Source organism: Cebidichthys violaceus, unplaced genomic scaffold, assembly GCF_023349555.1.
Source record: "Cebidichthys violaceus isolate CVI_PGR_0920_01 unplaced genomic scaffold, fCebVio1.0.p SCAF_22, whole genome shotgun sequence".
Lineage (NCBI taxonomy): Eukaryota > Metazoa > Chordata > Actinopteri > Perciformes > Stichaeidae > Cebidichthys > Cebidichthys violaceus.
The window spans coordinates 10299573-10325487 of record NW_027176395.1 but is presented as its reverse complement, the minus strand read 5'-3'; the positions used below and the strand labels follow the sequence as shown (position 1 = coordinate 10325487).

General features: G+C 43.1%; 1 protein-coding gene across 1 annotated transcript in view; it reads left to right on the top strand.

The window, feature by feature from the left end:
• The first annotated feature begins 1866 nt into the window (after positions 1 to 1866).
• Positions 1867 to 25915, top strand: part of spred1 (sprouty related EVH1 domain containing 1) — a 31907-nt gene continuing 7858 nt past the window's right edge. Inside the window, exons 1-4 of the mRNA XM_068717847.1 lie at positions 1867 to 2625; positions 14780 to 15038; positions 19252 to 19420; positions 22999 to 23045. Of these exons, the coding sequence (XP_068573948.1) occupies positions 2594 to 2625; positions 14780 to 15038; positions 19252 to 19420; positions 22999 to 23045 (507 nt within the window). The 5' untranslated portion in view covers positions 1867 to 2593. The remainder of the gene's footprint in view (positions 2626 to 14779; positions 15039 to 19251; positions 19421 to 22998; positions 23046 to 25915) is intronic.

Genomic DNA, 25915 nt, shown 5'->3' with positions numbered 1-25915 from the left:
TGTAAAATGAGTAATTAGGTAGTTACTGAATTAAGAAACATGACCAAACACAAATCCCATCAGACTACGATCTGCAAATCATTTCAGTCATCTTCCTGAAAGTGAAGTAAGGTTCTATTTGTGTCGGACTCAGCTGAATGAGGTTTGTGTTGAGCTAACATCCTTTATGCTGCGGTTGCTTGTTGTTAATACAGGAATGTTAGCTTGTTTGCCATTATAAAGAGAATTGTGATGACCCTGATTGCACTTAGCGAGGGAAGTCAAGGGATGTCTCTGTGAGCTAAACATCCTGTTGCCTTATTTAAGTACATTACAGTGTGTTCAGTGTGTGAAAAAACACAGGAAATACACACTCCACATCCACATTTCTGAGATGAGAAAGAAGGCTGACTCCCTGAACTCTGAATACTCTAAAGAATACAAGCATGCTAGTGGGAAAATGCATGGTCATTGCTTTGTCTGCTCTCTTTGAAACCAGGGGCACTTTATTTGGACTTGTGAGCTTGATCATGACAACGGTAATCCAATTAAAAAAGGAAGACAAGTCGCCACATTTAGTAAAATGTGGCCAGAGAAGGTCTTCTGTAACTTGATTACACAATGTGAGACTCTTTTAGAAATAAGCACACATGGCATTCATATCTGACATCTGTTGTTTTGGGGGAGAAAATACTCCCAAGAGACAATCCACCTTTGGTCTCAAGCAGCCATCAGGATAGCAGTATACACCTCTGGCAGGAAATCTAATCAAATACCACAGGAAGTGCACAATATGTGTCAGGGGTTTGCAGATGTGTGTGTGTGTGTGTGTGTGTGTGTGTGTGTGTGTGGGGGGGGGGGGGGGGGGGGGGGGTCCTGTATATGCATGGGCACCTATTAACAAAGACACAGAGGGATGTTTTATATGGCTGCAACATAAGGCTGTGGCACAAGCTGTATGAAAGCCAGAGAAATACAAAGAAACTTCTCACACAACATGCTGTCACTATGACAACCAGGCAGAATCATTTAGCCTGATCTCTTGCCATTCCACACAGCACAGAAATCCAATAGCATTTAAGTCTTACGCAACCAGGCCACCGATTTGCTCTGCAAGGCTTTTAACACATTTGCAAATAAGATTCATAGGTGCATAGGCCACCATGGATTTTTTTTCTGGTTGCCTCTGAGGGTGTTTTATTTTGGAGGGGTGCTCCAGCTGCCTGGAAAGAGTTTGTGTCAAAACCCACTGTCATTTTTATTTTACCTTTACAGGTTATTGCATTACTGAGACAACACCACACTGTAATTTCAAAACTGGCCCTCAAAATAGGTTACATGTGTGTTTAAAAAAATAATAATTGTGAATTACCTTTCTATCTTTTTGACATTTGGCTCGGCATATATGTATAACATATGTATTGTACTGAAAAAAAAGAATAAAAAGATAATGATTTATCTTTCATTGTGAAAGGGATCTAATGTAATCCCACGTGCTGCATCAGTCCTTGTGCATTTAAAGCATTTCGCCACAATTTCACAAATGCAGATTTTTAAAAATGGTTCGGGGGCGGTCTATCGTGGTAAAACTGCTTAATGAAAGAAAACAACAAAAATTGTTAATGGCCGAGTCTGTGTGTCAGCCCAAATCCTTCCTCCAGATTATTTTCTACTTTGCGTGCTATCACACAGACGCTTCCCTCTTGTATCAATGCGTGATTTAAGGGAAACTTCTTTTGGGAAGTGCGGGGACTACTTTAGGTCAACTTTGGAAAGAAACACTCTTCTAATTCACTGCGTACGGCTAAAACGGCACCCGGTACAACACCGCACACGTTACTGTTTCACGAAAATATAATAAATCGTGCGCTGGTTGAGCGTATTTTATCGCAAGAGTTTTATGTTTTTACTACGTCGCGGAAGGATCTAATTTTCTCAAGCGAGGGTCGACTCATCCGCCCAGTTTTCCGATGTTTCATTCCCCCCGAGTTGAAAATGGAGTTCGATTAAAGCAGATGTCCACCAACTTCTCAAGGAAATCTCAAGTCTAGATGTGTTTACTTTACGCACCAGAACCAATATTGAAAACAGCTGAACCATTTCTTGGCTTTGGATGCCTTTACTGCAAAATCACTCGGACACGTTGACGGAGCAACGCTCCACGGCGCATTTTCAAGTGTTGTCCTGGACCTGAAGTTGGCGAATGGATGCTCGACAGCCAGCCATAAATAACCTGCCAAACGCTACAGTCTACCACAATCTCTACATTCTCTGAGGATCTATTTTTTTTTTTTTTTTGCAAAAGCGGGGACCCGTGTTTCGTTGAGGAGGATGATGCCGATGGCCCATTTGTTGTGGTCGGATTTTACTTCCAGGGAGGATAAAATGAATCAATGGTTGTCATTCCTCCTCGCGATTTAACGTTAGTTCCAGGCAGCGAAGCTAACGTGAAGCTAGCTCCACTTGGTTTCCATTGTACACCGTTTACTTACTATCCAGACTAGGGGGGCATTTCTACATGTGAAGGAAAAATGGTGATATTTGTGGTATTTTATCCCGCCGTCGCTGCGTCGTCGATGCTATTGCTAGGATTTGGATCCCCGTGAGGAAAAAAATGAGTGAAGATTCAACAAATCCAAACAACGAGTGAGTACTGTTTATGCATAACTCTCCATTGACATGTATGCTGCAACAATAAGTGCTTGCAGATCCTAAGATATTAACACACGCTTTGCTCGGTGAGCTATGTGCACTAACCAGTCCCACTGGCATTTGTGACCAAGCGAGGCTGGTGTTTCATCACTTTACTAATATCAACAATAAGAAGACTTATCATCTTTATCTTTGGATACTTTCGTAGGCTAACCAAAAAAAAAGCCACACTATGGATTACAATATGAGTTTAACAAGAACAGTGTCTGACAAACAGTGGCACATAGTTAAATAAAATCTAATTCTTAATATATTGTGTCTTATATTTAACCTGTATGAGGTTAGGATTTATATCAGGTCAAAGTATATGTGTGTGTATATGTGTGTGTATATATATATATATATATATATATATATATATATATATATATATATATATATATATATATATATATATATATATATTAATGGCTGCCTGCACATCATTTATTTAGCAGGAAAATCATATACCCAGATTATGTATCATTGCTTTATAGATTGGCAGTTATAAGACCCCTCGTTAAAGCTATATATATATATATATATATATATATATATATATATATATATATATATATATATATATATATAATGTGTATGTATACGTTACACATATACATGTGTGTACACAGCGATAATCCAGTCTAAATATGATTTGTCTGCCCAGTATATTATGCTCAGAAAGCGTTACGTTGACAAAGATGTGCATGTGACTATTGTACGCCATGATTTCGGAACATAATCATAGATTAAAATCGTGCAGTTTATGTTTTTTTATTTCAGTCCAGTCCTTTTCTTTGATTAAAAAAAAAAAAAATCGAGTCGATTGCTGCAATGTCAACGTTGAAAGGCTGAAGATGCCATTTTTTTCTCAATCACACTCATTTACATATCACAATCTCCATTCATAAAAAAAAAAAAAAAAAACGGTTTAAAAAGGCGTCACATTCGCACACAGATCCCTCAATAACGCACGAGGAAGGTGTGTGTGTGTGTGTGTGTGTGTGTGTGTGTGTGTGTGTGTGTGTGTGTGTGTGTGTGTGTGTGTGTGTGTGTGTGTGTGTGTGTGTGTAGGGGGGGGGGGGGGGGGTCAACTGTAATCCGTGCGCGAGGTGTTTTTCGTACACGTCGCGCCCATTTCGAGTCGCATTTCGGTATTGTTTTAATGGGCTGATCCCTTGTGTGCGCTTGTTGACAGTCAGTGAGAAATATCTGCTCCGGGAGGTGCTGCGGTCACATGATCCCCTCCATTCATAAAGTACCTGCCTGCCCATTCACAGCACTGTACACTGTTTCGCATTGCACCGACGACCACACAATGATCGCATTTCTTGCATGTACTGTACGACACACAAACTCGACTATTAGTTTATTATTTTGTACACACGTGTTTTATTTAACCGGCGCTTTCGTCACGATCTCAGAGGATTTTCTTTGATAACGTGTTTGTCACAGAGGAAGTCATATGCCCCCCCCAGTTTTTCAGCCATTTGCAGTGCCGTGGTTCATTGTTGGAAACACACCCATGCCCGCCCCCCCCCACCCCCATTCCATCTATCTGTGGCCTAAATGAGATTGATTGATTAAATGCGTGGAGGCTTTGTCCTTGAACTACACTTCTGGGTTTTATGTAACATGTGTCATGGAGGTCCTTTTCATCACATCAAGCCATCAAACAGATATCAATTGACCCACTCACCATCAGTTAACTACATATTGTTTTTATGTTCATCTGAGCTGATTTTGGGTTTGTTCATGTTTTATCTTAAAATGTGTCATAACCTAGCATGTTTGATGCTAGTGGGAAGGGGAGAACATTTTCTCATCGTGCTAAGCCTCAAGTGAGAGAAATTACATTGAAATGAATCCATTCCAGAATTAGCCGGGACTCACTGAATTAACCCAGTGAGTAGCCCCTGCAATAGCCCCTCCCCCCCAGGCCCCACTTTGGGAACTATACTGCCACGGGCTGCATATCATCTGTGGTGTGCAAGAGACAGTTCATGCTGAGTTTGTTCCACACTGCATGATGGCAGCAGCTAAGATGGCAAAGTGATCCAAACATTGTTGCTATGATTCCACCACCTTTCTTTCTGGCTGTTGTATGATTCATAGTAGCGAAGTGAACAGAGTGCAGATCACTGCCTGAGATGTTTTATTTTTTGCTGAAGAGAGTCTGTAATATGCTTTTTTTCTAATGACGCACCTATTCACAAAAAAATCTAATATTTTGTGTTTATAATTCTTTTTTTATATCAGATATTATTAAAATGTTTTCAGAGTTGCATGTTCTTTTTGTTACATTGTGCTGTCTTCCATTGATAAAATAGATCCTCATCTAAATCCTAAAAAAAAGAAGTAAAGAAATCTGCCTTATCTTGAATATACAGATATAAATCCTGGTAATATTTTATTGCTTCTGCTTCACTGTACCAACGTAGAAAAGGGGAAAATCCTTGCAGTGCGTTTTTATTTGAAGATGTCCACAAAATGTGCGGCGAGATATAGTCCTGAAGTGGTTTGTGTGAATGGTGGGCAGTGAGCCGAGCCGGTGTACACACACAGCACACCCTTTGCTGAGAACATGTTACTTGGCCTTGGTACAGCTGTGTTCACAAGGCTGAAATGACAAGAAGGCACACAAAGCCCCGTCAGATTTCGGTTTTGCGTCTGCGCTGGGTTGTGTGAGTGTGTTGGTGTGATGTTGATGATTTTTTTTTTTTTTTAGAACAAGGACAATGATCACGCTGGGAGGAGTGGGAGATTCATCAAAGTGTGTGCAAACAGTCTCTCTGCTGAATGTCACGCTTATCTTAAATATTTATCTCAACCGAGGCAGTGGTCTGTTGAGGTGCTCTGTGCTGGTACCTTTTATCTGTGGAACGTAGATACTCTAAATACAGCCATCATATACATGGGAATAGCTTGTTTTTACACGTTTCTGGTTTCTAAACTAGAGTTTTCTTCACAAAACATGAAACAGGTTACAGTTACAGACACATTGTGGCTCCTCTGTCCTCGTCAGTGCCATAAGGAAATCAAAAAGAGGGATGATTTTAGTTCCTATGGAATGCTTTTGCTAAAATGACTCAAACATCATCACCTCATCCATCGGTTGCCTCTATATTCCACTGAATGTGTCTTAGGGTACACTGGCCTCGTTGTTTTAGACTCATGCAGGTCGGTGGTATTGTCTGTTGCCAGTCAGGTGATTCCTCTCTCTGTGTCCTCCTTCCTATCTGTGTGATTGATTTGACAGCTCAGCGTTTTATCTGCCAATGTGGGTGTCGTGATCTTATCACCTGAGGGCTGTTTTGCACTCCCATTCCTGTTGCAGAGCTTTCCCCAAAACACATTCCTTCCAAAACAACCCCCATCATGTCCTGAAACGACAAAGGCAGACGGCCACCTCAGCTGTTGGGGCCTAGTGCTTTATGGCCAGGGTAATTGCCTATATCCTGTGACCCTTATGTTAAACAAAATAATTTCCTGGGCCTTTTTTTTATTTTTTATAGATGGTATTATTTGGGGTTATTGCCAGTTGTTGGATATGACCTCCGTGAACACGTAGCTTTACCAGCTGGCCTAGTCTTAACTAAAGACATATCTAACCTTTGATAGAGTGTGCTGAGCTGAACACATCTTTGGTTTTGCTTCTGTATTCTTTTGGGGAAGTGTTGCTTGTGACTGTGGTGGTTAACAGAGACTATTGAGATGTGCTATTTGACACATAAGGGCACTTGTAACGGCATTTTACTTTACTGGTTAATAGGCATGTTCTGGCATTTTATTAGACGTACGTTTAAGATATGCGTATTGTAGAAATGAAAGTGTTTACATGAAACCCCTCTCAGTTTTACCTGCTTTACGTAAGGTGAAAAGTTGAACAATCCTAAAAGTCCTTCTGTATATAGAACATTTACGCCCCAGTGCCTGCTTGTTCCACTAGAAGCTCGTCATATTGTTTGTGCGATTGTCGACAATGATCCTCTGTATAACCAGAGGGCTTGGACTGTCTGTAACCGAGACAAGCCAACAAACTGAACAGGCCTTGTATAGATGTGGACTGTTCCATTCCCATGGCCAGATTTAGGCCCGGATTCTGTGTATTTTAAACCCAAGCCACTTCCCTCTTATAATTTTCATTTCCTCTTCAAGTATTTTAGGAGCGAGCGCAAACTGGCGTGAATGTCCGCAGTGTATTTAGAGCGCATTTCAAACAAGATGTCTTAATTTTAAGACAAAGGCCTGGTGTGGATGTATGCTATGCTTATTGGCCAGCACTAAAACAAAATCTGTTGTGTCTCCTCAACATCCTGATAGCAGGGCTTTTCTTTATGTCTTTTGTCAAGCGGGGCCTCTGATGTTCACCGACCATATCTTAATACCTCCAAGAAGTGCTTTTGGCACTAAGCGTCTGAATTGTGGATATTGTTTTCAGTTGCGCTGCATGTGGGAGCATGAAGCCCGGGCCTTGTTGTGAGCGCTTTGCTGCAGCTGGGCTGAGATGGTTCTTTCCTGCGAGGCCACAGACATAAAAGGGCACAGATGTAAATCCTAAACCTTGTGTCTTTGATTGAGTTTCAAAACACTTTGAAAACAGGAAGGTGTGTGTGTGTGTGTGTGTGTGTGTGTGTGTGTGTGTGTGTGTGTGTGTGTTTCTCTGGGAGCAGTTGGCATGTGTTTTCTGGGAGAGATAGGCCTGGGTCCTACATGAGGGAATTTAAGCAATCATAGCTTTTTATGGTTTCAAGTATTATTGAGACTTTGAGATTTTAAGTTTTCAAATTGGCAGCCTGTTAGAACATATCTTTTTTTGATCTGCTCAGCAACTTTTGATCAGATGTTGTCCTGTCTAGTGGCTATATTTAGAATTTGGAACGGACTGTTATTGCGTTGTGAGAGTGTTTCTTGATTCCTCCCAATCTTAAGTGGAAAGCTGATTGAACGTGAATCTAATTGATTTTCAAGATGGACTAATATGTTGGTTTCTGTTCTGATAAATAATGTCATGTTATTCCCAACAAGAGGGCGGTTTACAAATTGTCAGAGCAGCTTCTCTTTAAATCCACGGGCCATCATCAAGGTTTTGTGGTTTATCCTTCCCAAGTTGCGCCTGAGATGGATTCCTGGTTTCTCCCACAGCTAGACGGCGACCTTGTTCCCTCGCTTCCCCCCTCAGTTTCGGAGTAACGATGACGAGTAGACTCTCGGGTCCCTTGGGACTACTCTTACATCAAAGAGGACCAGAGACGCAGCAGTCGAAATTTGTGGTTCCTCTTTTTTTTGGTAATGGCAAGCGCAAGGTTTTAATTTTCCAAATGCTTGCGGTTCAAATTAAGATCATCTCAATATGTGGCTTTGATTGATGTTTGCGAATAGTTTTTTTGGCATTTGATACACACATGGGAGTCTTGTGATTTATAGTGCCACGGTGCGGCGGCACCTAGAACATTGTTGTTGGGGTTGCAGGCCCAATCCAGTAATAGAGGGGTTGGTTAGAAAATCAATGTTTGAAACGCTGTCTGACTGAGCACTTTTGACATTCATTTGCTTTCTAAAGTCTATCTTTGGTTTGGGCTACAGGCTAATTTGACCCACTAACTGCCGTCTGTGACGGATGCTACCAGAAGTGACTATGATCTGTTCCTTTTCCATCATATTAGCTGGTGTTTCTGTGAAAAGGATGGTGGTAAATGTGAAGTGTAGAATCTCTGTGTGCAGCAGCAGAGTAGGCTTGTTCTGTTTTTTTTTTTGCCTGAGTCAGTTGGTAGCTTAGCTGAATGTTCTTGTGAGGGAGATGACTCACCAGCAGCCCGAGGTGTTGAGAGGAGATAGGGCAAATTTCTCTTTCACTTCTCTTTCTATAGCCGGCGTATTGGTTTTCATTGCAGCTAATGTAGCAGGCCTGTGATGCTGTGCTGCCTGTTGGTGTTTCTGTCGTCATTGTCCCATTATTAGCTCTGGTTTTTATTAATGGCTAACCGACAGCCCCTTCAAAAGTGTCTTGTTCCGGCCTTGTGTCATAATTTGCACTGCGTCCGTGTCGGGTCGTGTTGCTGTTTTGTTTTGAGCCCTTGAGTTTGCCACTGGTTATTTAGGGGATTTGAACCGTGGCTAATTGGCCAGCTAGTTTGCGCCGTTCAGATTAGATGCACTGCTGGAATCGATGGTCGAGTCCCAGATTGCGTGTTATTTATTTCTTCAATGAGGCGTGATCACAGCAAATGGAAACCGCACCGCTTTATCCTCTCACAACTTCAGTTCCAAGTTGCCATTTTGTTGCCATTTGTTACTCACTTGTTTGTGGTTGATTACATTTTTGATGAATTCTTGACTGCTTTAAACATTTTAAAATGTTTCTGCAATATTACACTGATACCCTTGGACTAGATCTTTGGGCAAGTTGATTTCCACTACATCAAGACTTCTTGTGTTTTATTTAGGGCACAAGCTGTCAGGGATTCTTAAAAGTTGCATAGTTTCTCTAAAGACAACAGCTGTTGAAGATAGCGACATATTGAAGTAATAGATAATGAATCACACCCAGAATAGCTTCTCAAGCCATCTTCCATTCCCCCCTCTACTTTCCTCGTGATTGCTTTCCTTTTGGAGGATAATCTTTGGAATCGGATTGGGATAAGTAGCTTGTGTTTATTTTCCCAATGATATTTTAATGATCCCCCCCCCCCCCCCTCTCTCAAAAGTCCTACGAACCAAAGTGGTCTAGTGGAGCTTGACCGAGCTTGACATTCTTCCTCCGGTTTTGATACAGGGGAGAGATGGGGAGGAAAAGGGGCGATGGAAAAAAAGAGGCGGGGGGGCTATTTTCCCCTTTTCTGATGCTAATGAAAGGAGGAATGGTTTTACAGCTTTTAGCTTGCAGAGTGTGTCTCCCCTGCAGCATGCTCCGCTGCCTGGACATTGTGGGAGGACAAAACTCCAGGCCCGGGATCCAATAACGTGAAATTTCAGCAGAGAAGCGGCCATTGTGTAGAGAGAGGCGGTCGGGGAGGGGTTAGTTGGAAGGGGGGGGGGGGACGGAGCGGAGGAAAGGGAGGGTGACTTGGCGAGCACCCAGGGCTCAGGCCACATCCTTTCTCTCTCTCCTCTCCTCCTGCACTCCTCCTCTTCCTTCTCCTCCTTCCCTTCTTCTCCCCCTCCTATCTTTCTTTCAATACCCCCCTCCTTCCTGATACCCCCTGCCCTCCCCTCCCCTCTGAGGGTGGGAAGCCCACGGCTGAGACAGGAGCAAAGCATGATGGCATACTGGAGCCCAGTGATCCATGGGCCGGAGCAGCAGACAAACGGCCACTTTGTCAACTTAGGAAATAGTTGTCCCATGATCCCCCTTCTCCACCACACAGTTGAGCGGCCGGCCTGGGCCTCGAGGCCGGCTGCTCAGACCAGGCCGGCCTGGGCCTCGAGGCCCAGGCCGGCCTGGTCTGCACGTGCTCTCCCATCACGCCTTTTCTTCTTCTTCTTCTCTTCTCATGGTGTGTTTGCTTTTTTTGCTCTCACTTCAAATGAGGTTTGAAGTCGTAAGATACATTTAATTATAAGTTATGCTAATTATAACTTACTGCATATATTTGTACGTACATCATGTTGTGTAGTTGCCTATGCACATACTATTTGTGAGTAGAAAAGGCCAAATTCAAATGCGGGTTGGAGCTGCAGACTGTCGCCTTGGTCTCCACCCTGTTCCCATCCACAGCCACCTCCTCCTCCTCCTCTCCCAACCGTCCTCCGTTACACTCTCACCCCTACCCTTGTTTTTCTCTCCTGCTTTTGGTCGGAAATGAAGTCAGTCATCCAGCAGAATAACTTGGAATAATTTGGAATGGGGGCTCCTGTCTCTCCACCCCCCCCCCCCCCTTTGCTCGCAGGCCCAGGCCAGCTGATCTGCTTCCGCTCTCAATTGTGTGTCCAGTTGACTGTGTGCTCCCAGCAAGGGGCGTGGAGGCCAGCCTTTGTCTCCACCATCCCACTCTGAACTGTGTGTGTGTGTGTGTGTGTGTGTGTGTGTGTGTGTGTGTGTGTGTGTGTGTGTGTGTGTGTGTGTGTGTGTGTGTGTGTGTGTGTGAGAGAGATAGCAGGTTGCACTCAAATATCTTTTTGGACCAATTACTGCTTTTACCATAAGAAAGGAAATATTTTTAAATGAGAGAAAAAGAGGAGCTGCTTTAAAGGTTTAGTTAAATTGATCTAGTACAGTTGTTGGTTGTTGGTCGGGTTGAGTTGTTGGCCTGCAGGTTTCAGAAGGCTACTGTAGAGATCTCGTTTTAATGATTGACCGTTTTCACCACAGGGAGAATTAGTTTGAGGTATATCTCGTATTCCTAGAATGAGGTTGACGTGGGTGTTTTTTAAGTTCAATTAAAAATTGCGCATAGACACTGTCCAACTTCCTCTCTGGGCCCGGCCCCCCTCCCTGTGAGTGTCATGGTGGCTGGCATGTGTGTGATGGTAGGTCTGAAGGGTCAGGCCCTGGTCATTGTGCCCTGGTCATGGCTGAGCGACACCACCGCCTGCCTTCTGTTCACCCCAGGGACCCCTGCATGACTGACAGCCCCTCCTGCACCCATCACCCGCATCCTTTTATTGGAGGCCATAGAGGGGTGGTGTAACAGCAGCAGTATTTCCCTCTTTTACTGCCTGTTATACTGCTCAAAAATGCATTTCTTTTTTCTGCTGTGGCAGGAGTTGTCGTGTAAGGTTAAGCACTGCTTCTGTGGCACTGTTATGAGGTGCAACCAGAAAGGGTGTTGCTGGGAGTTTGTGCAAGGGGGAAGTTAGTGGTGGTTGTGTTTTTTCTTTTCTGTCAGCCTCCCACGATCAGTTACTGCTTAAGCTTGAGGGCAGCACGTGAGAGAGGAAACAGACAATTGTGATATGAGTACTTTTAGGTTGATAAGAGATTCATAATGTTGGTAATTCGATAAATTCTGAATCTTGTTATTGTCCAGCCCCACTTTCCGATATTTGCTCATGTTTAATTGGCAGAATAGTTGCTTTTTTTTCTAAAAAAATGCTTATTTTTCCAGTTCACTCATTGAGTGGCAGAAAAATCACCATCACCATGCAATATTTGGAAATGTCCTTGGTGTTATGAAGATTGAAATAACAAGTAAAGGACTTGCGGTGTTGTCCACTTTGGTTTACACTGTGACTGACGAAGCTTATGTAGACAGACTGGCAAGGCATCAACTTTGAACAAGCAATGGTGTGCACAGCTCTACGAAACGTAGTATTGTTCAGTACTGATCTTGAACCAAGGATTGTTTGGATACATGGATTTGTGGGAAAGTCAAAAACAAGAACGATTAATCGCAGAAATAAAGAATATTTAAAAAAATGTGAGGTATAACATGATGTAAAGTCAGCTGCTTGCAATAAGCGAGATCAATTATTTTATAAACTTGTCTTTCTCTTAAAACAGATGCTTGCCAAATCACATTGCTTGTATTTAAAGCAGTAGTACTCGTAGCAGAAGTATGGAAAACTTTTCGAAAACAATCATTACTTGCAGATTTCTCCTCACCACCTCCTAGCTTTTTTTTTTTTTTTTTTTTAAATAAACCAATGTGCTCACAGCTAGAATACCAGCTCAGATTTGGTTGCTAACCAATCAAATTTCATGCTCCTCGACCCATATTCCAAATATTTCCTTTTTTTGCCATTTAAGAAAATTTACTAGGAATGTTAGACTAGGGGCATAGATTTTTCAGCAGTTGGGGATTAACAAGTTGTCATCATATTTGATAGATTGTCATTCATTAATAGATCAATTGAAAACAAGAAGCTTTGAGTAAACTTTAATTTACATGAAATGACTTATTTTTTTAAGACGTCGGCAAACTTATTTAGATGTAGCTGTTCATTTGGAGTCGTGTCTTGTTTCTAATTAATGGAAGTCCAACATACACTATCTTTTAGCTCTAGTTTTGGTCTCTACCCACTCCTGGCTCTTCAGTTGCCAAATGTTTACTGGTGACCTTTCTTCACATGTCATGTGATACATTATTATTCTCAGAATATTGATTATAGCGTCTTTAAAGGCACTGTTGAATGGGTTTAAGCTAGTTGCTGGGGAGAGGGGATAGTGGGATATGAGGCATTGATGTTCATTATATTGTTAGAAATGAATGCAGGCTTTTCATATCTATCGATATAATTGCTGAAGCACATTTGTCTTTAGTCCAGTGTTTGTGTCTGTGTGTCTGAATAGACCTGAATTGGCCAGAACGAAGTGTATGGATGTTCTGTTTTGGCTGTTGGTTTATTTTTGAGTTACTTGTATTTATCGTGCTCATCAATCCTTTTAAAGGAACTTTGGTCAGCCATTACCAGGTAGCAGGATATCAAAGCTTTTCGCATGAAGAAAGAAATAGCTTCAGATTTAATGCTCACTGGCTTTTGGATTAATTACTAACCGATAACCTGGACGCTGAGGTTTGCCAAGGGTGTGGAAGGCAGGAGGGCAAAGGTTAGCATTATGTAGCAGGCCCAGATTCAGACAGGAAAGGGGGGGGGGACGCAGCCGCTCTTCTTCCAGAGCAGGAACCACTACTTAATGATGATGACAGTTAGTGACAGTTCTCTCCCTTAATTAGCTTCATTTTTGGCCACTATCGGAGAGGAAATTCTTTAGAAAATGTTGCAGTCTCTGTGACGTCGCCTTCACTGGTCAACTCGGACGTCGGCCAGAGAGCAATGTGTCACAGGAAGACATCCGACAGTCACATTCTTCCCTCTCCTCAACCGTTTCCGTTGGCTTTCAGATCTTTCCCCTGTCTTTAATTAGCTCTCAGATCCCCCCCCCCCCCCCGTCTTTAATATGTTACCAGGAGTTTCTGCAAAACGCTGCCCCCCCCCCCCCCCCCCCCCCCGACCTTTGTTATTTCCGGTGGCCCAATGTAGTCTGTGTTATCTAATCAGGGGAACATCTGACTGTAAGTGAAGGGACAGAGAGGCCGTGGAGGTGGGGTCAGGAGGGACATATAGATGTAGAATGATGACTATATAATTAATAGTCCTTATTAAAGTACGGCGTGATACAATCTACTGATATGCTGGGACCAATATAGTGATACATTCAGTTGTGATATTGTGGTAACCTTATGGCCGTTTGACATTTGAATGATGATGCATGTAAATACAGTGAATAAACTTTGTGAAAAATCTTATTTTCTGTTTTTTGAAAATCAGTTCCGTAGATAATGTTAATTATAGATAACTGTTTATTGCGCTGTGATTCAAAGCCCTTGTAGGTGACATGAGAAAGATGAGTGAGACAGCAGTATCATCGGGGATATATATATATATAGAAAGACGTTGATGTTAGCTGCAGCCCCTGTCATGTGTCGTCTACTTTGAAAGCACCTGCTTTAGGGGAAAGGTTGGAAATCAGCAGCAGACAGCCTGAACTTGGCCATATGGTCAGTCACCCTCCGGCCAGGGTTAAACATACACTGACAGCTTCAGACTTTACAAATCTTAGCCAGTAGTCTGTTATATCATGCACCGAAACCAAAAATATACAATGAACCCAAAGTTGAATCCTTGACTTTGCTCTTTCACGTTCTATTTTTAGTTTTGTTGCGGAATTTAGGCTAGCTTGCTGCTAATCACCGCTTCTGATGCCGCCAAGATTCCTTCGTAGTTTTATTTGCTTTGTATCAAAGTAGCTGCCGTCTGATGTGGCATGTGGTGAACTCTCTAAACCCTCAAACTGTTGGACAATTGTGATGTAGACATTTTAGACCCATCTCCGCACTTCAACTGTGTTCCTCACTACACATTCACCAACCGTTTAATGTAGGCTACGTGTACTGCACTAAGACTTGTTTGTGCTGCATTTCAACTGAATGATGTGGGCTGATATTTCATGTGTTTGATATTTCGTGTCTACTATTGATTTAGTTTATTGGTTTTTGTTATCCAAGTGATATAAAAGGGCACCAGAACAGACCTTCAAGGACAAGACCCTGAAAAATTTGAAATGCTCATTACTACTGATAATGTTCACTAAACACTTTTTTGTTTCATCCTCTTCTTATTCCTTCCATCCTCCCCGTCTTCCTCGACTTCCTTTCCTCCTCCACAGTGACAGTTATGCGCGTGTGAGAGCAGTGGTCATGACTCGGGATGACTCCAGCGGTGGGTGGCTTCCCCTGGGGGGCGGAGGCCTTAGCTGTGTCACCGTCTATAAGGTCAGCCGGGCGGAGGACAGTGGCAGCACCCACAGTGGAGGCAGCGGAGGAAGCAGCAGCAACCTCAGCCCCTGTAGCTCCAGTCCCAGTCCCAGCCCCAGTCCCACCACTGTGGAATTTCACATCAAGGGCGAAAGGCTCAAAGACAAATTGGTAAGAGAACCTCTGACTCGTAATGAGGAAATGTATTCTTTTTGCTGCTTCTCATGAATTCATATTAATACCATCCATGTGGCTCATTGATGTGTTTACATGCTCGCTCATTGAGTCATTCCCTCTCTCTTTACGCACATTCAGGTGCACAAACCAGAGATGGTGCATTCACTCCGATGAGATCACCCTGAGCCCCCCTTTCCCTGATTTTCCTCCCTCTGTCTCACTCACACACACACCCTCACACACACAGGAAGTGGTTGTTTGGCTTTCCTCCATGGCCCAGGTATCTGAAAATAGGAGCGAACTGCGTGATGCTGTGATGCATGATGATATCATCAGGGAGAAGGGCAGATTACTCAGGAGAAGAGAATGTGGGATGAGGGATGTGGGAAACACACAAAGAGCTTGGAATAGACCTAAATGATGGAATAGGGGCTGGAAGTTCACAGTCACTCCGGTTATCTATTTGCATACCTTTTTATGAGCATTTCCCTTTTTCTTGATGTGTGATGTAAAGACTGTATACATGTAAATTAAACCAGGAAAATACGCGTCTGGTTATTTAAATAGTAAAAAAATAAATCTAAATGTTTACGTGTGTAAAGCACTGAAAATAGGAGCTTTATAGTTGATCTAGGTAAACTGTGAGGAAAAAAGTTTTTTTTATTTAACATGACACACTGACTATGCTTTATAAACAGTTAAAAATAAAGCCATTTCAAGATGTTTGTATGAAGATGATTTAATTAAAAAAGCTGTTTTTTTGTAGTATGGCTGCAATAACAACTTTTTTCATTTCCTATTCCAAAAAATGCAGAAAAAATAATTCCGACCAACGTTTAAATAACCCAACAATATTCACGTAAGCAGTGGAGCTCACTCATTACTAACGTCTACTTACTAACATGTTAACTAGTTTGAGTTTTTACACATAGCTTTGGCACCACATTCAGCATGTACACATACAAACATGTAACCTGCAGAGTGCATGGTCATTCTGTTTCCTCACAAAAAACAATGAAACATCAAAAAGATCACGTTGTACAGACGTTGTACAGACTCAGTCTGTGTTGTAGATCTAAAACAGATCCAGTAGATTCTCTGGGATAATCCTGGTCTGTGGTAATGAGAGTGTAAATCTGTCTGTGAGAGATGTCAGGATACCGATGAGGCCACCGTGATGCTCCGAGTCTGGTGGCTCCTGACAAGCTGACATTGGAGGCTTTGCTACAGCAGGGTGTCTAAATCACCGTTTTATCTTCTTTGACTGAACTCATTTGTATGTGTTTTGCGTTTACTTCGTATTTGTGTTTTGTGCGTTGCTATACAAGGGTGTGTGTGTGTGTGTGTGTGTGTGTGTGTGTGTGTGTGTGTGTGTGTGTGTGTGTGTGTGTGTGTGTGTGTGTGTGTGTGTGTGGCACAGGAAAGGGTGTGACGGGAATGCTGTTGTTCAGACAAGGGTATAGACATGGCTCAGAGACCCCGGCAACTGTTCTGGGATGTGGTATAAACACCCCTATCACCGCCAGAGTCTACCCACAGCCACCACAACAAACACCCAGCCATATGTAGGTCTGTCGGGATGCCACCCAGTGCCGCGGTGTTGGCGTCAACCGCAGCGCTACCGACAGTCTGAGGGCATCAGAAGAAGAGAGGCAGAGCGATGAGTCCATGAAAACAACAGCGACAGAGAAAACCACATAAGAATATGTTAGTCATTGTCAGAAAAAAACAAAACAACGCAGGCCAATATCGGCACTTGTTACCACAGTATTGTCTAAAACAGTGTTATGATTTCAGAGGTAAATGAAAGACCATCATTTTGTTGTATGGGCGATGTTGAAAACAGGAAAACCAGAGGGAAGAGCCTCTGAATGTTTGTCATGTTGTTTGACTTGATTTGTTATGTCTAAAACACGGGGAAGAAAATGCTGTTTCCTGTTTGTGATATAATTTCATTGTTTTTTTTTTAATTCAGCCAGAAATGGACAGAATAGGAAAGCTCAATGACATGTCACACCCCTTGATCGGAACCTCAGCTAGATGGAGGAAATAACAGATCTGAGCATGCAGTTATTTTTTAAATCACAAAGGCATGATTCTGGCTGGTGGAAATAAAAGTGACTGGGGCTGCATGAGATATGAGAGGAATCGGGGAAGGAGATGTGTGTAGTCAAAGAGCAGGAAGCAGAGGTGGAGCCAGAGAGACGGGAGATGGAAGAGGTTGAGGGGATCTGTCTATAAGCGCAGTGATGCGGCACAGAGTGTGCTGGTGATGACTCAGCTGGCTCTCCATATAGCTACCAATCACTCTCCTTCTGGCCCCCTCTCTATCTCTCTCTCCCCCCCTCTCTCTCTCTCCCCTTCTCTCGGATTCTCTGACTCTCTTAAAAACTACACATCTAATTGGTTGCCGATTACTTACCATTCTGACTCTCGCGTTATGACAAATCTCTGGTTAAGCTCTCACCTCGCTTCCTCCCCTGGTTGGTGTTTTCTCCTGTTAACATTGTCATGTGATTGTTTGACTTTGATCTTTGCCAGCAAAAGATGCTTTATTAGCCATAACTCTCAGGCAGACTATATTTTAATCCAAGACCATTAAGATTATAATATATCCTTTTTATGTCGAGCATTGTCATTGAGATGTCCTGAAACTGATAATTACAATTCTGATGGCAGAGTGTTCATAGATTGTAGCCTGATTTCTCCCGCTTGGTTTCTTGTCTGCATGTAAACGTAGTCTCTCGCTCCCCCCCTCCCCAATTTCCGCTCTCACGCTATCTCTTCGCTGCTCTCTGTACGTCTCACCTCCGTTTCTGTCCCTCTCCTCCTCTCTAACGTCTCCGGCCCCTGTTCTGTCTCTGTCCGGCTGGCTCCTCCTCCCCTCTTTTCTCCCGAGCACAGTGTGGAATGCGGTGTTAAGTATCGTCCTTCCATGCAACCGTGATACTTCCTCCTCGGTCGGCCTCGCTCTGCGCTCACCTTACCTGCTACGGCTCCATTCAGTCTCTCCTCCACAATCAGCCCCTGAGCCCCCCCCCCCCCAATCCTCCTCCACATCCATCCCTCTCTTCTTTCCTCCGCTCATCCACCGGCTCTGGATAAACAAACGGGCTTAACCTTTGCCCCCCCCGCTTTTCTTGGGGTTGGCATGTACGCATAATATGCAACAGTGGCACGAGGACAGATATTGTGAGACCCGTCTTCCACGCGCAGAAAATAAATGTTGCGGTACACTTGCGACCGGATCAACGAGTATGAAACGCGTCTGTCGCTCAGACATTCGGAGTGAAATGTAGACCTGTGTGCACCCTCTCTGACACGCATATCGCCGACCTCTCATACAGCTGCCGCGTATCAACCTCTTGAAAAGCGTACATGTTGACTGTTGTCCAGATTGATGGGGAACGGTGCCATCTGCTTTCACAAGACCAGTATCGGTTTGTTGTCGTTACTCTCTGACGAGGCGCTCGCTCTGCAAAGATGCACCGTGTAGCACTTATTGAGTCATTGAGCTTTTCATCACACCAGCTCCTGCGCTCACGCAGATCACCTAATGCGCACGCTCACACATTCACACCCCATTAAGCCACCTCTCGTGCACGTCGGTTAAAAAACCTCAAAGACTGTAATGGCCGTTTCTCATTTCATTTAATCTGCCTAGAGGAAGGCCGGGAGGCGGCCCAGTAGCCCTGATTAATAATAGGCTTTGGAAACACTTGGGCTGCCTGGCTCCAAAACATACCCCCCCCCCCCCCCCCCCCCCCAATCCTCATGCGCCACCACCACTGCTCTCCAACTTTATCATCATCTGTAATGAAAACCCCACCATTTAGAATGTGTTTTACAAATTATCCAAAGAAGTATGTGAAATTATTGGGTTTAGGGTGATTTTTCTTCTTCTTCATTTTCTATTTTAGAAACTCTGGAGTTATGTGTAGTTCAAGATTTCAGGCCTCTATTCTCTCTCGCTCTCTCTATTCCTTTACTCATGTTGCTGTAGAATGATAGAATGTGGCATATTAAAACAACTTGAGGTGAGGAGTAAGATGAAGGATTTACACGTGTTTATCCCTGTAAATTTCATCATTAAATCTTTTAAATGATGTAGCTGCCATTCTAATTGAGCTTAACCAGATATAAATGCTAGCCATTAAGTGCTAATATGCATTGTTTCACTCTCCAAACTCTGTGTGTGTGTTGACAGGTGGTGCTGGAGTGTGTCCTGCAGAAAGGCCTAGTATACAACAAAGTCAACCCCATCTTCCACCACTGGAGGATCAACGACAAGAAGTTCGGACTGACTTTCCAGAGCCCTGCTGACGCCCGTGCCTTTGACCGGGGCGTACGTCGGGCCATTGAGGACATCAACCAAGGTGTGCGTGCGTGTGTGCGTGCGTGCGTGTGTGTGTGAGAGAGCACGGTGGAGCTCAAGTTTGGAATTCGCCCTCAGAGGTTGCACTATACTGCATGTGTTGGCAGCCATCCCGTACGTGTAAAACGATACCGGCATATGTGTATGAACATGGTATGCGTCCTGTATTCCTGCCTGTTTGCCACTGGCTTGTAATGGCTGACCTAGCATCTGTTCTAGGCAAGATGCACGGTGTTGATTAGCATTGATGACTCCCCCCACCCCACTGCTACCTGCTCACTCACCCAAGCATGACCCCTCCTGCATTATCTTGTGCCAGCTGCCCAGATAAACTCTCCACTTCCTGTTGAGACTGGCACAGCAACACGTAGGAGGGGTTATATGGGACGGAGGGAGGGAGCGTTGGTAAGACAGAAAGGGGGCAGGATAATGGGTGGCAACCTAAAATAGGGGCGGACCTTCAGTCAGAAGAAACTTGACCTGGTTGGGCTTTTGTGTTGCTCAAGTGTGAGGACTGACTAGTCTAGTGTGAAAGAGGTATGGTTTGTCTGTGTTCAGTGTGGCATTTATACAATAACCTAAACTAGACAGTGCACTTGGGTGGAGCTGAGTTTAGTGAGTTTGAGTTTAGTTAGCGCCTTTGGGTCCTGATAAGCAATATTTCTTCAGTACAGTGCCAGAGGTTGCAAAGTCGCCCAATTAGCAGGAGAATCGCCAGCTCAGCAATCTGCCACACAGGCCCCATGTTACGCAAGAGGCCGGCTGTATAATCTCCGTTACTCTCTAGACCTGGGAACCCTGGGGAGCAGAAAGGAGGTGCAGCAGAACATATCGTAAAAGGCTTATCACCACTAGGCATCAGTCACCTCTTGCCCACAAGCATTTATATGAGATTTTGTACTTCCTGGGCACAAGTCCACACAGAGTCTAGGTAGGAGGTGAGCATGGGCAACAACTGTAGGGCTGTAGGGCACTCTAAAGAGTCATGGCTTGCTATAAACACAACGCTATAATAATGAGAGGAGAGGCAATTTCGTATCGGAGGTCAGAAAATTATTTTGAAACTCAATTAATAATTGTTTGAGATAAAAAAAGCCCAGATTTGATTAATTCTGGCCTCTCAGCCTCTCCAGCAATATGTCACTAATTGTACAGCCCAAATAATTGAGAAAATAATCTGAATGAAAACAATAGTTGAAGCCCTCGTTCACTCATAAAATAACATCCTGTGTGCTCCGGGAAGAAAGTTGAACATCTCTGATAGCTGGTCGCTGTGTGATTGAACACATTACCCTTCGCCTCACCCAGAGGCTGGACAGTGTCTGTTTGCTAGTAAATGTTCCAACTCTTTCCTGTGAATTCCAGCTACAGCAAGTGATGGTGAGTTTTGAAAAACAAAAAAAAACACGTTTTGAAACCCAGTTTTCTCTCTCTCTCTCTCTCTCTCTTTCTTTCTTTCTTTCTTTCTTTCTTTCTTTCTTTTTTTCTTTTCTTCCCTCCCCCTTTCTCTTCTGGCATCTTCTGTATTCTGCTGTTGTGTAATGCCTCTCTTCAGCTCAGGCAGGCAGGTTCTTCTGTATTCCTGTTGCATCGTTCTGCTGCTGGACTGCTGTGTGTGTGCTCACGTGTGTGTATCAGTCTTGCAGTCCTCTGTTGCCATGGCAACGCCCGGCACATGGCTCAGGCAGCTTGGCGGCCCAGCACTGCCAGAGTCGTGCTGCAGGAAGCCTCTTTTTTTTTTTTTTTTTTTTTTTTTTTTTTTTCCCCTCAAGTGGAGAAATGCATAAAGACATTCAGAGACCGATGGACAGACTGGGGTCTAACACAAGCCCCCCAAGTGAATCCTTCTGGCCTCTGTATGTACTGTGTTCCCCTCCCTGACTCAGAGCTTCAAATGAGGCTCCAGTGATTCCTAATTAAGTGAACCTAAGTTTTAAAAAAAAAAGAACCTCTTGATGCCCCAGGTACAAACAGTTTCCCTCTTCATCCCAGTGGAAATGGTTTAATCCCTGTTTATTGTAACAATGCCAAGACCGTAGCCTCGACCACTTCTTCTCAGTTAAGTTTCTACAACAGTGTCTTCTTTTATCATGAAAAGTGCTACGGTTTGCTTTCTTTAGACATGCACTAGTGTTGAGTGTTTATTAGTTCCTACAAAGTGATAATTACAGTAAATAGTACTTTATTATTATTTTATCCTAATCATAGGTATAACAGACATCATACTGACCTAATCCAATTGCCTTTACAGGACTAATCATGCTTAAATGGTGTCTATTTCACTTTAAACTTCATTTAACAGTGCTGTTAAACTTGCACCACATATCTAAACAGATTTGGAGCCAGACATGTGGCTAACAAGTCACATGTTTTGATTTAGCATATCGTGTTTTTATTGAAATTTTTCTTTGTCACTTTAGTTGTTTAACATAATTTAATACATCTCCAACCATGCACGGCAAAGTAGAGAACATACATCAGAAAACCTTTAACTTTAAGTTGCCTTAATAATAAGGCAACTTAAAGTTAATGGATGCAGAATTGAAACAAATGACAGCAACTCCTAAGTTACACATAAAGAAGAGCTGGGCATTATTGTTGAACATATGAAAATAAGATCAAGAACAGTGGTTAAAAACATCACTTAAAATCCATAAAAAAAAAATTAAATTAGTACTTCTGGACAGTTTTCTTTCATTAAGGACAATTTTACTGCAGTATTAGACAACTGTATTAACATATTATCTATCAAACAATGGTGCTCTCAATGTAAACAAATATGTCACCCTTCTTTATTAGTAGAAAAGGGTCGAACAAAACAGCGTTTTGTGTAAAAATATCAGTAACATTAGTGTCTTTCCTCGGGTTACACCGTCCACAGTTTCATTCCCTGTGGTAATGAAAAGCTGTAACACGGTCGGCCTGATACCTGAAACATAAGCTCTGACTCCGGCATCAGCAGACAAGGTGTGTTTTGGACGCGGAAATGGCACATGCCGTTTTATCAGAGGTCGGGGTTGCATTATTCTGGACATGCATATTTCATTAACTTCTGTGTGCCCCACTGACACAAAGCAGCTTTCATTTCCCCATTAGGCGGCAGTCAAAGAAAAGCAGAATTCTTGTCCTATTCTGGCAAGAATCCGCGACGTAAATCTGTTGACTCAAGCACGCTTTGTAGTGTAAGTCATCCAATGGAGAGTGGAAGGGTTTTGATACATACGATATAAATACAGATACACATATTCCTTGAAACAAACAGTACAAGGAGGTGGATGAGTGTGGCAAACAATTTCACTGGTGTTCCAGGAGGTTTTGCCCCCTAGTGGTGAAGCTCTTTGTATTTGTGAATGACATTTAGCCGTCTAAGGCTCTAAAATGCTACATGTCAGTGTGAGGAGGCTTTCATCAAGATGTATGCCATAGACGATACTGATACATAGATTGTGTGCCGTTAGTACTTTGTGTCAAGCCTTTTAGTTGCTTATTTGACTCTTAACATTGTCTGCTTTAGTTTGAGTGTATAACGTGATGACTTCATGCCTCTAATCCTTTCCCCCTCTGGGTTCTTCCTTACAGGTTGTCGGCCGTTTGGGGAAGGCGATATTCCTGAGGATGGACTACCGGTGAGTGAGATTAAAGCTTGAGAGGCTCTGGCGAAGAATTTTAGTGTGAAGAATGTGTTTTTGAGAACATGTTAATCTCGGCTTACTTTGAGCAGTCTAGCTATCTCTCTCTGAGTGTGTTGAGATAAATTTATTTCGGCCGTGAGGTTTTTTTTCACAATATATTTTTGTTAGAAAATGTCCCACAGAGTAAAACGCATTCACAAAAAAAACAAAACAAGTATCTTTGTGTCATGGAGTTGGACATCGATGGGTAAAATGTTAAATTGCACCCACTGTAGGTTTCTGTGAAGTTAGATTCATTACTTAACTCTCGCTTACATTAAACAGGAGGCAGGTCATAGCTTGAACCTGAACCATATGTTTTACCCCTGATGGGTCCCACCAGGCGCTGACACCTACCTTTTGTTTTCTAACAGTTGTACTTGGAGATTTAAAGGTGTTTAACCAGTGGCAGCCAGACCCTGAGGTGGAGCTGGGTGTTGACCAGCGAATGTGCTCGAGCAGGCTAAACTTAGTCTCTATCAATCTAACTTGGTAGCTGTCACTCTTATTACAATTGATGCCGATATGATATCTATTGCCTCGGGTGAGGAAGCAGATTTGGTGAAAATTCTCTGTGATTTCACTGCTTTAACTGGATGTGTTTCTTCATGATCCGGGCCTCTCTTATGTTGATAGGTTGAGAACTGTTAAGGTGCATTACGTGTTGTGTATATATATTTGCCCTGTTCCTGGCATGTGACACTCTATTGACTATTGACGTGTGTGGTTAGGAATGTCTCTGTAGCAGAGAAAGGCAGCAGGTATATAGTTCAAGTTTACACACCCATTTGTTTAAGATATCGGGCCTGTTACAGGAACGTCAGTCACCTGTTATGCTTCTGATTGCAAAGTAGGTGAAAAGACACATACGTGGGAGGGAGGGAGGGCCGTTCTTGTAATGCACACAAGAAACCGTCTAATACATACAACAGTCCTGTCCAAACCTATAATTAATGACTGTTGATACTGTTTTAAAGAGGTGTTGATTCAACTCTGGTCATTTTTTTTCACACTGTAGTTTGTGCTGTACAAAAAAATGCAGCTTCAAAACGTACTAAAGAATTGAGTCAACAGACAAATCCCCAAAAATCGTAGCCTCAACAAGTATTTGTTGCAGGGCACTGCATGGTGTTTCTAGTTTTTGCTGACTTACCTTTTATTGAAAATGCCCCTGACATCACACTGTACCTCCCATGACTTAATTTCTAGTCGCCACCTTTGACCTGCCCAGTATCTTACATCCTGCATGGTGTGGACTAGAAGAGGAGGGAGAAGGAGGGAGGGCTGCATTCCTGTTCCTGGGGCAAAGTTCCTCTTTAAGGAATCAACTTGAACATACAGGAAATCCAAACGGCACCACTGTTGCTAGGCAGCGGGGGGGGGGGGTGTTCACAAGGTTCAGTGAGTGAGCCACTGAGGGTGTCACCATGGTGATTTGGCATCCGAATGTTGCGGTCGGAGACCTGGGCTACAGAGGAAGAGAAGTAAACCGGTGGCTGCAGCCAGAGAACCAGCGAATAACAGCACACAACAAGATGTGCTGCTTTACACCCCGTCATAAAGTCACTGTTTGTACAGGTAACCGCTCGAGGAGAAATACGGTGTATAGCATGGTAAGATAGATAGATAGATAGATAGATAGATAGATAGATAGATAGATAGATAGATAGATAGATAAATAGAAGATTCTATCCGCTAGTCTTTAGTTTAGAAAGAGATCGGCCCTGTTTTGACCTTATGGAGACACCAGTGTCTCATCAGCATGGGAGGTCACCATCAAGCCTTGTTTAGTTCCTTGATTAGATTCAGACATCTCTAAAAACATCTCACAATTTAATGGAATTAGTGATAGCCTTGCGTCGCCACAAAGCGCTTTGACTCGTGCGCTTTTTCCCATGCATGTGCTTGTGGTGCGTGCGTGTCGATCTACATGCGCTCAAGACGGTCTCCTCCTCCACCCACATCCTGCCCACTGAGGCTCAGCACCCACTTGTATGCCCTTCACAAGCTTACCACATTCTTCCTCTCACACAGAAACACACACATGCACATTATATGCGCATGCAACATATTTGACCTATGTTAAAAAGAAAGAAGAAAAAAAACAAACGTGGTTGCACAACACCCTTCTCAGCTGTGATGACCCATTGCCAGGAATCATGCTGTACCACCACAGTCCTTCCGCTAGTACAAAGAAAAATGTGTTCCCCCGAATGCCACAAGAAAACATCCGCATCTAATTTAGCGCTGGCAGGAAGTTTTCGCTTATCAGTTTAGTACACAGAGGTTTTGTTGGCCAGTTGACTTTTACAGCCTCACTCACGGACCAGAAACTTCCAGACTAGGTTGGTTTCAGCCGTGCTCCATAATGCACCTCAGAGCTAGGAAGAACTGCGTTTTAAAGGAATAGTTTGGGGGAATTTATTGGCTGCTAGGAATAAGATAAGATTCATACTACTCTATTATGTGTCTTTAATATGAAGCTCTACAGCCAGCAGCTGGTTAGCTTAGCATAAAGACTGGAGACAGGGGGAAAGAGCTAGCATGGCTCTGTCCTAAGGTAACAAAATCTGTGATTAACATCACTGTGTTTTAATTAGTACAAAGCCCGAAGTTTAACTTTTGTACTTTTTGTACAAAATATAACATGTGAGCATTAGATGGGCAGGTTTTGTTACCTTTGGACAGAGCCACACTAGCTGTTTCCCCATTTCCAGACTCAATGCTAAGCTAAGCTCAACCAACTGCTGATTGTAGCTTCATATTTAGCTGACCGATATCAGAGCGGTATCGATCTTCTTCTCAAACTCGCTGTGACAAAGCTA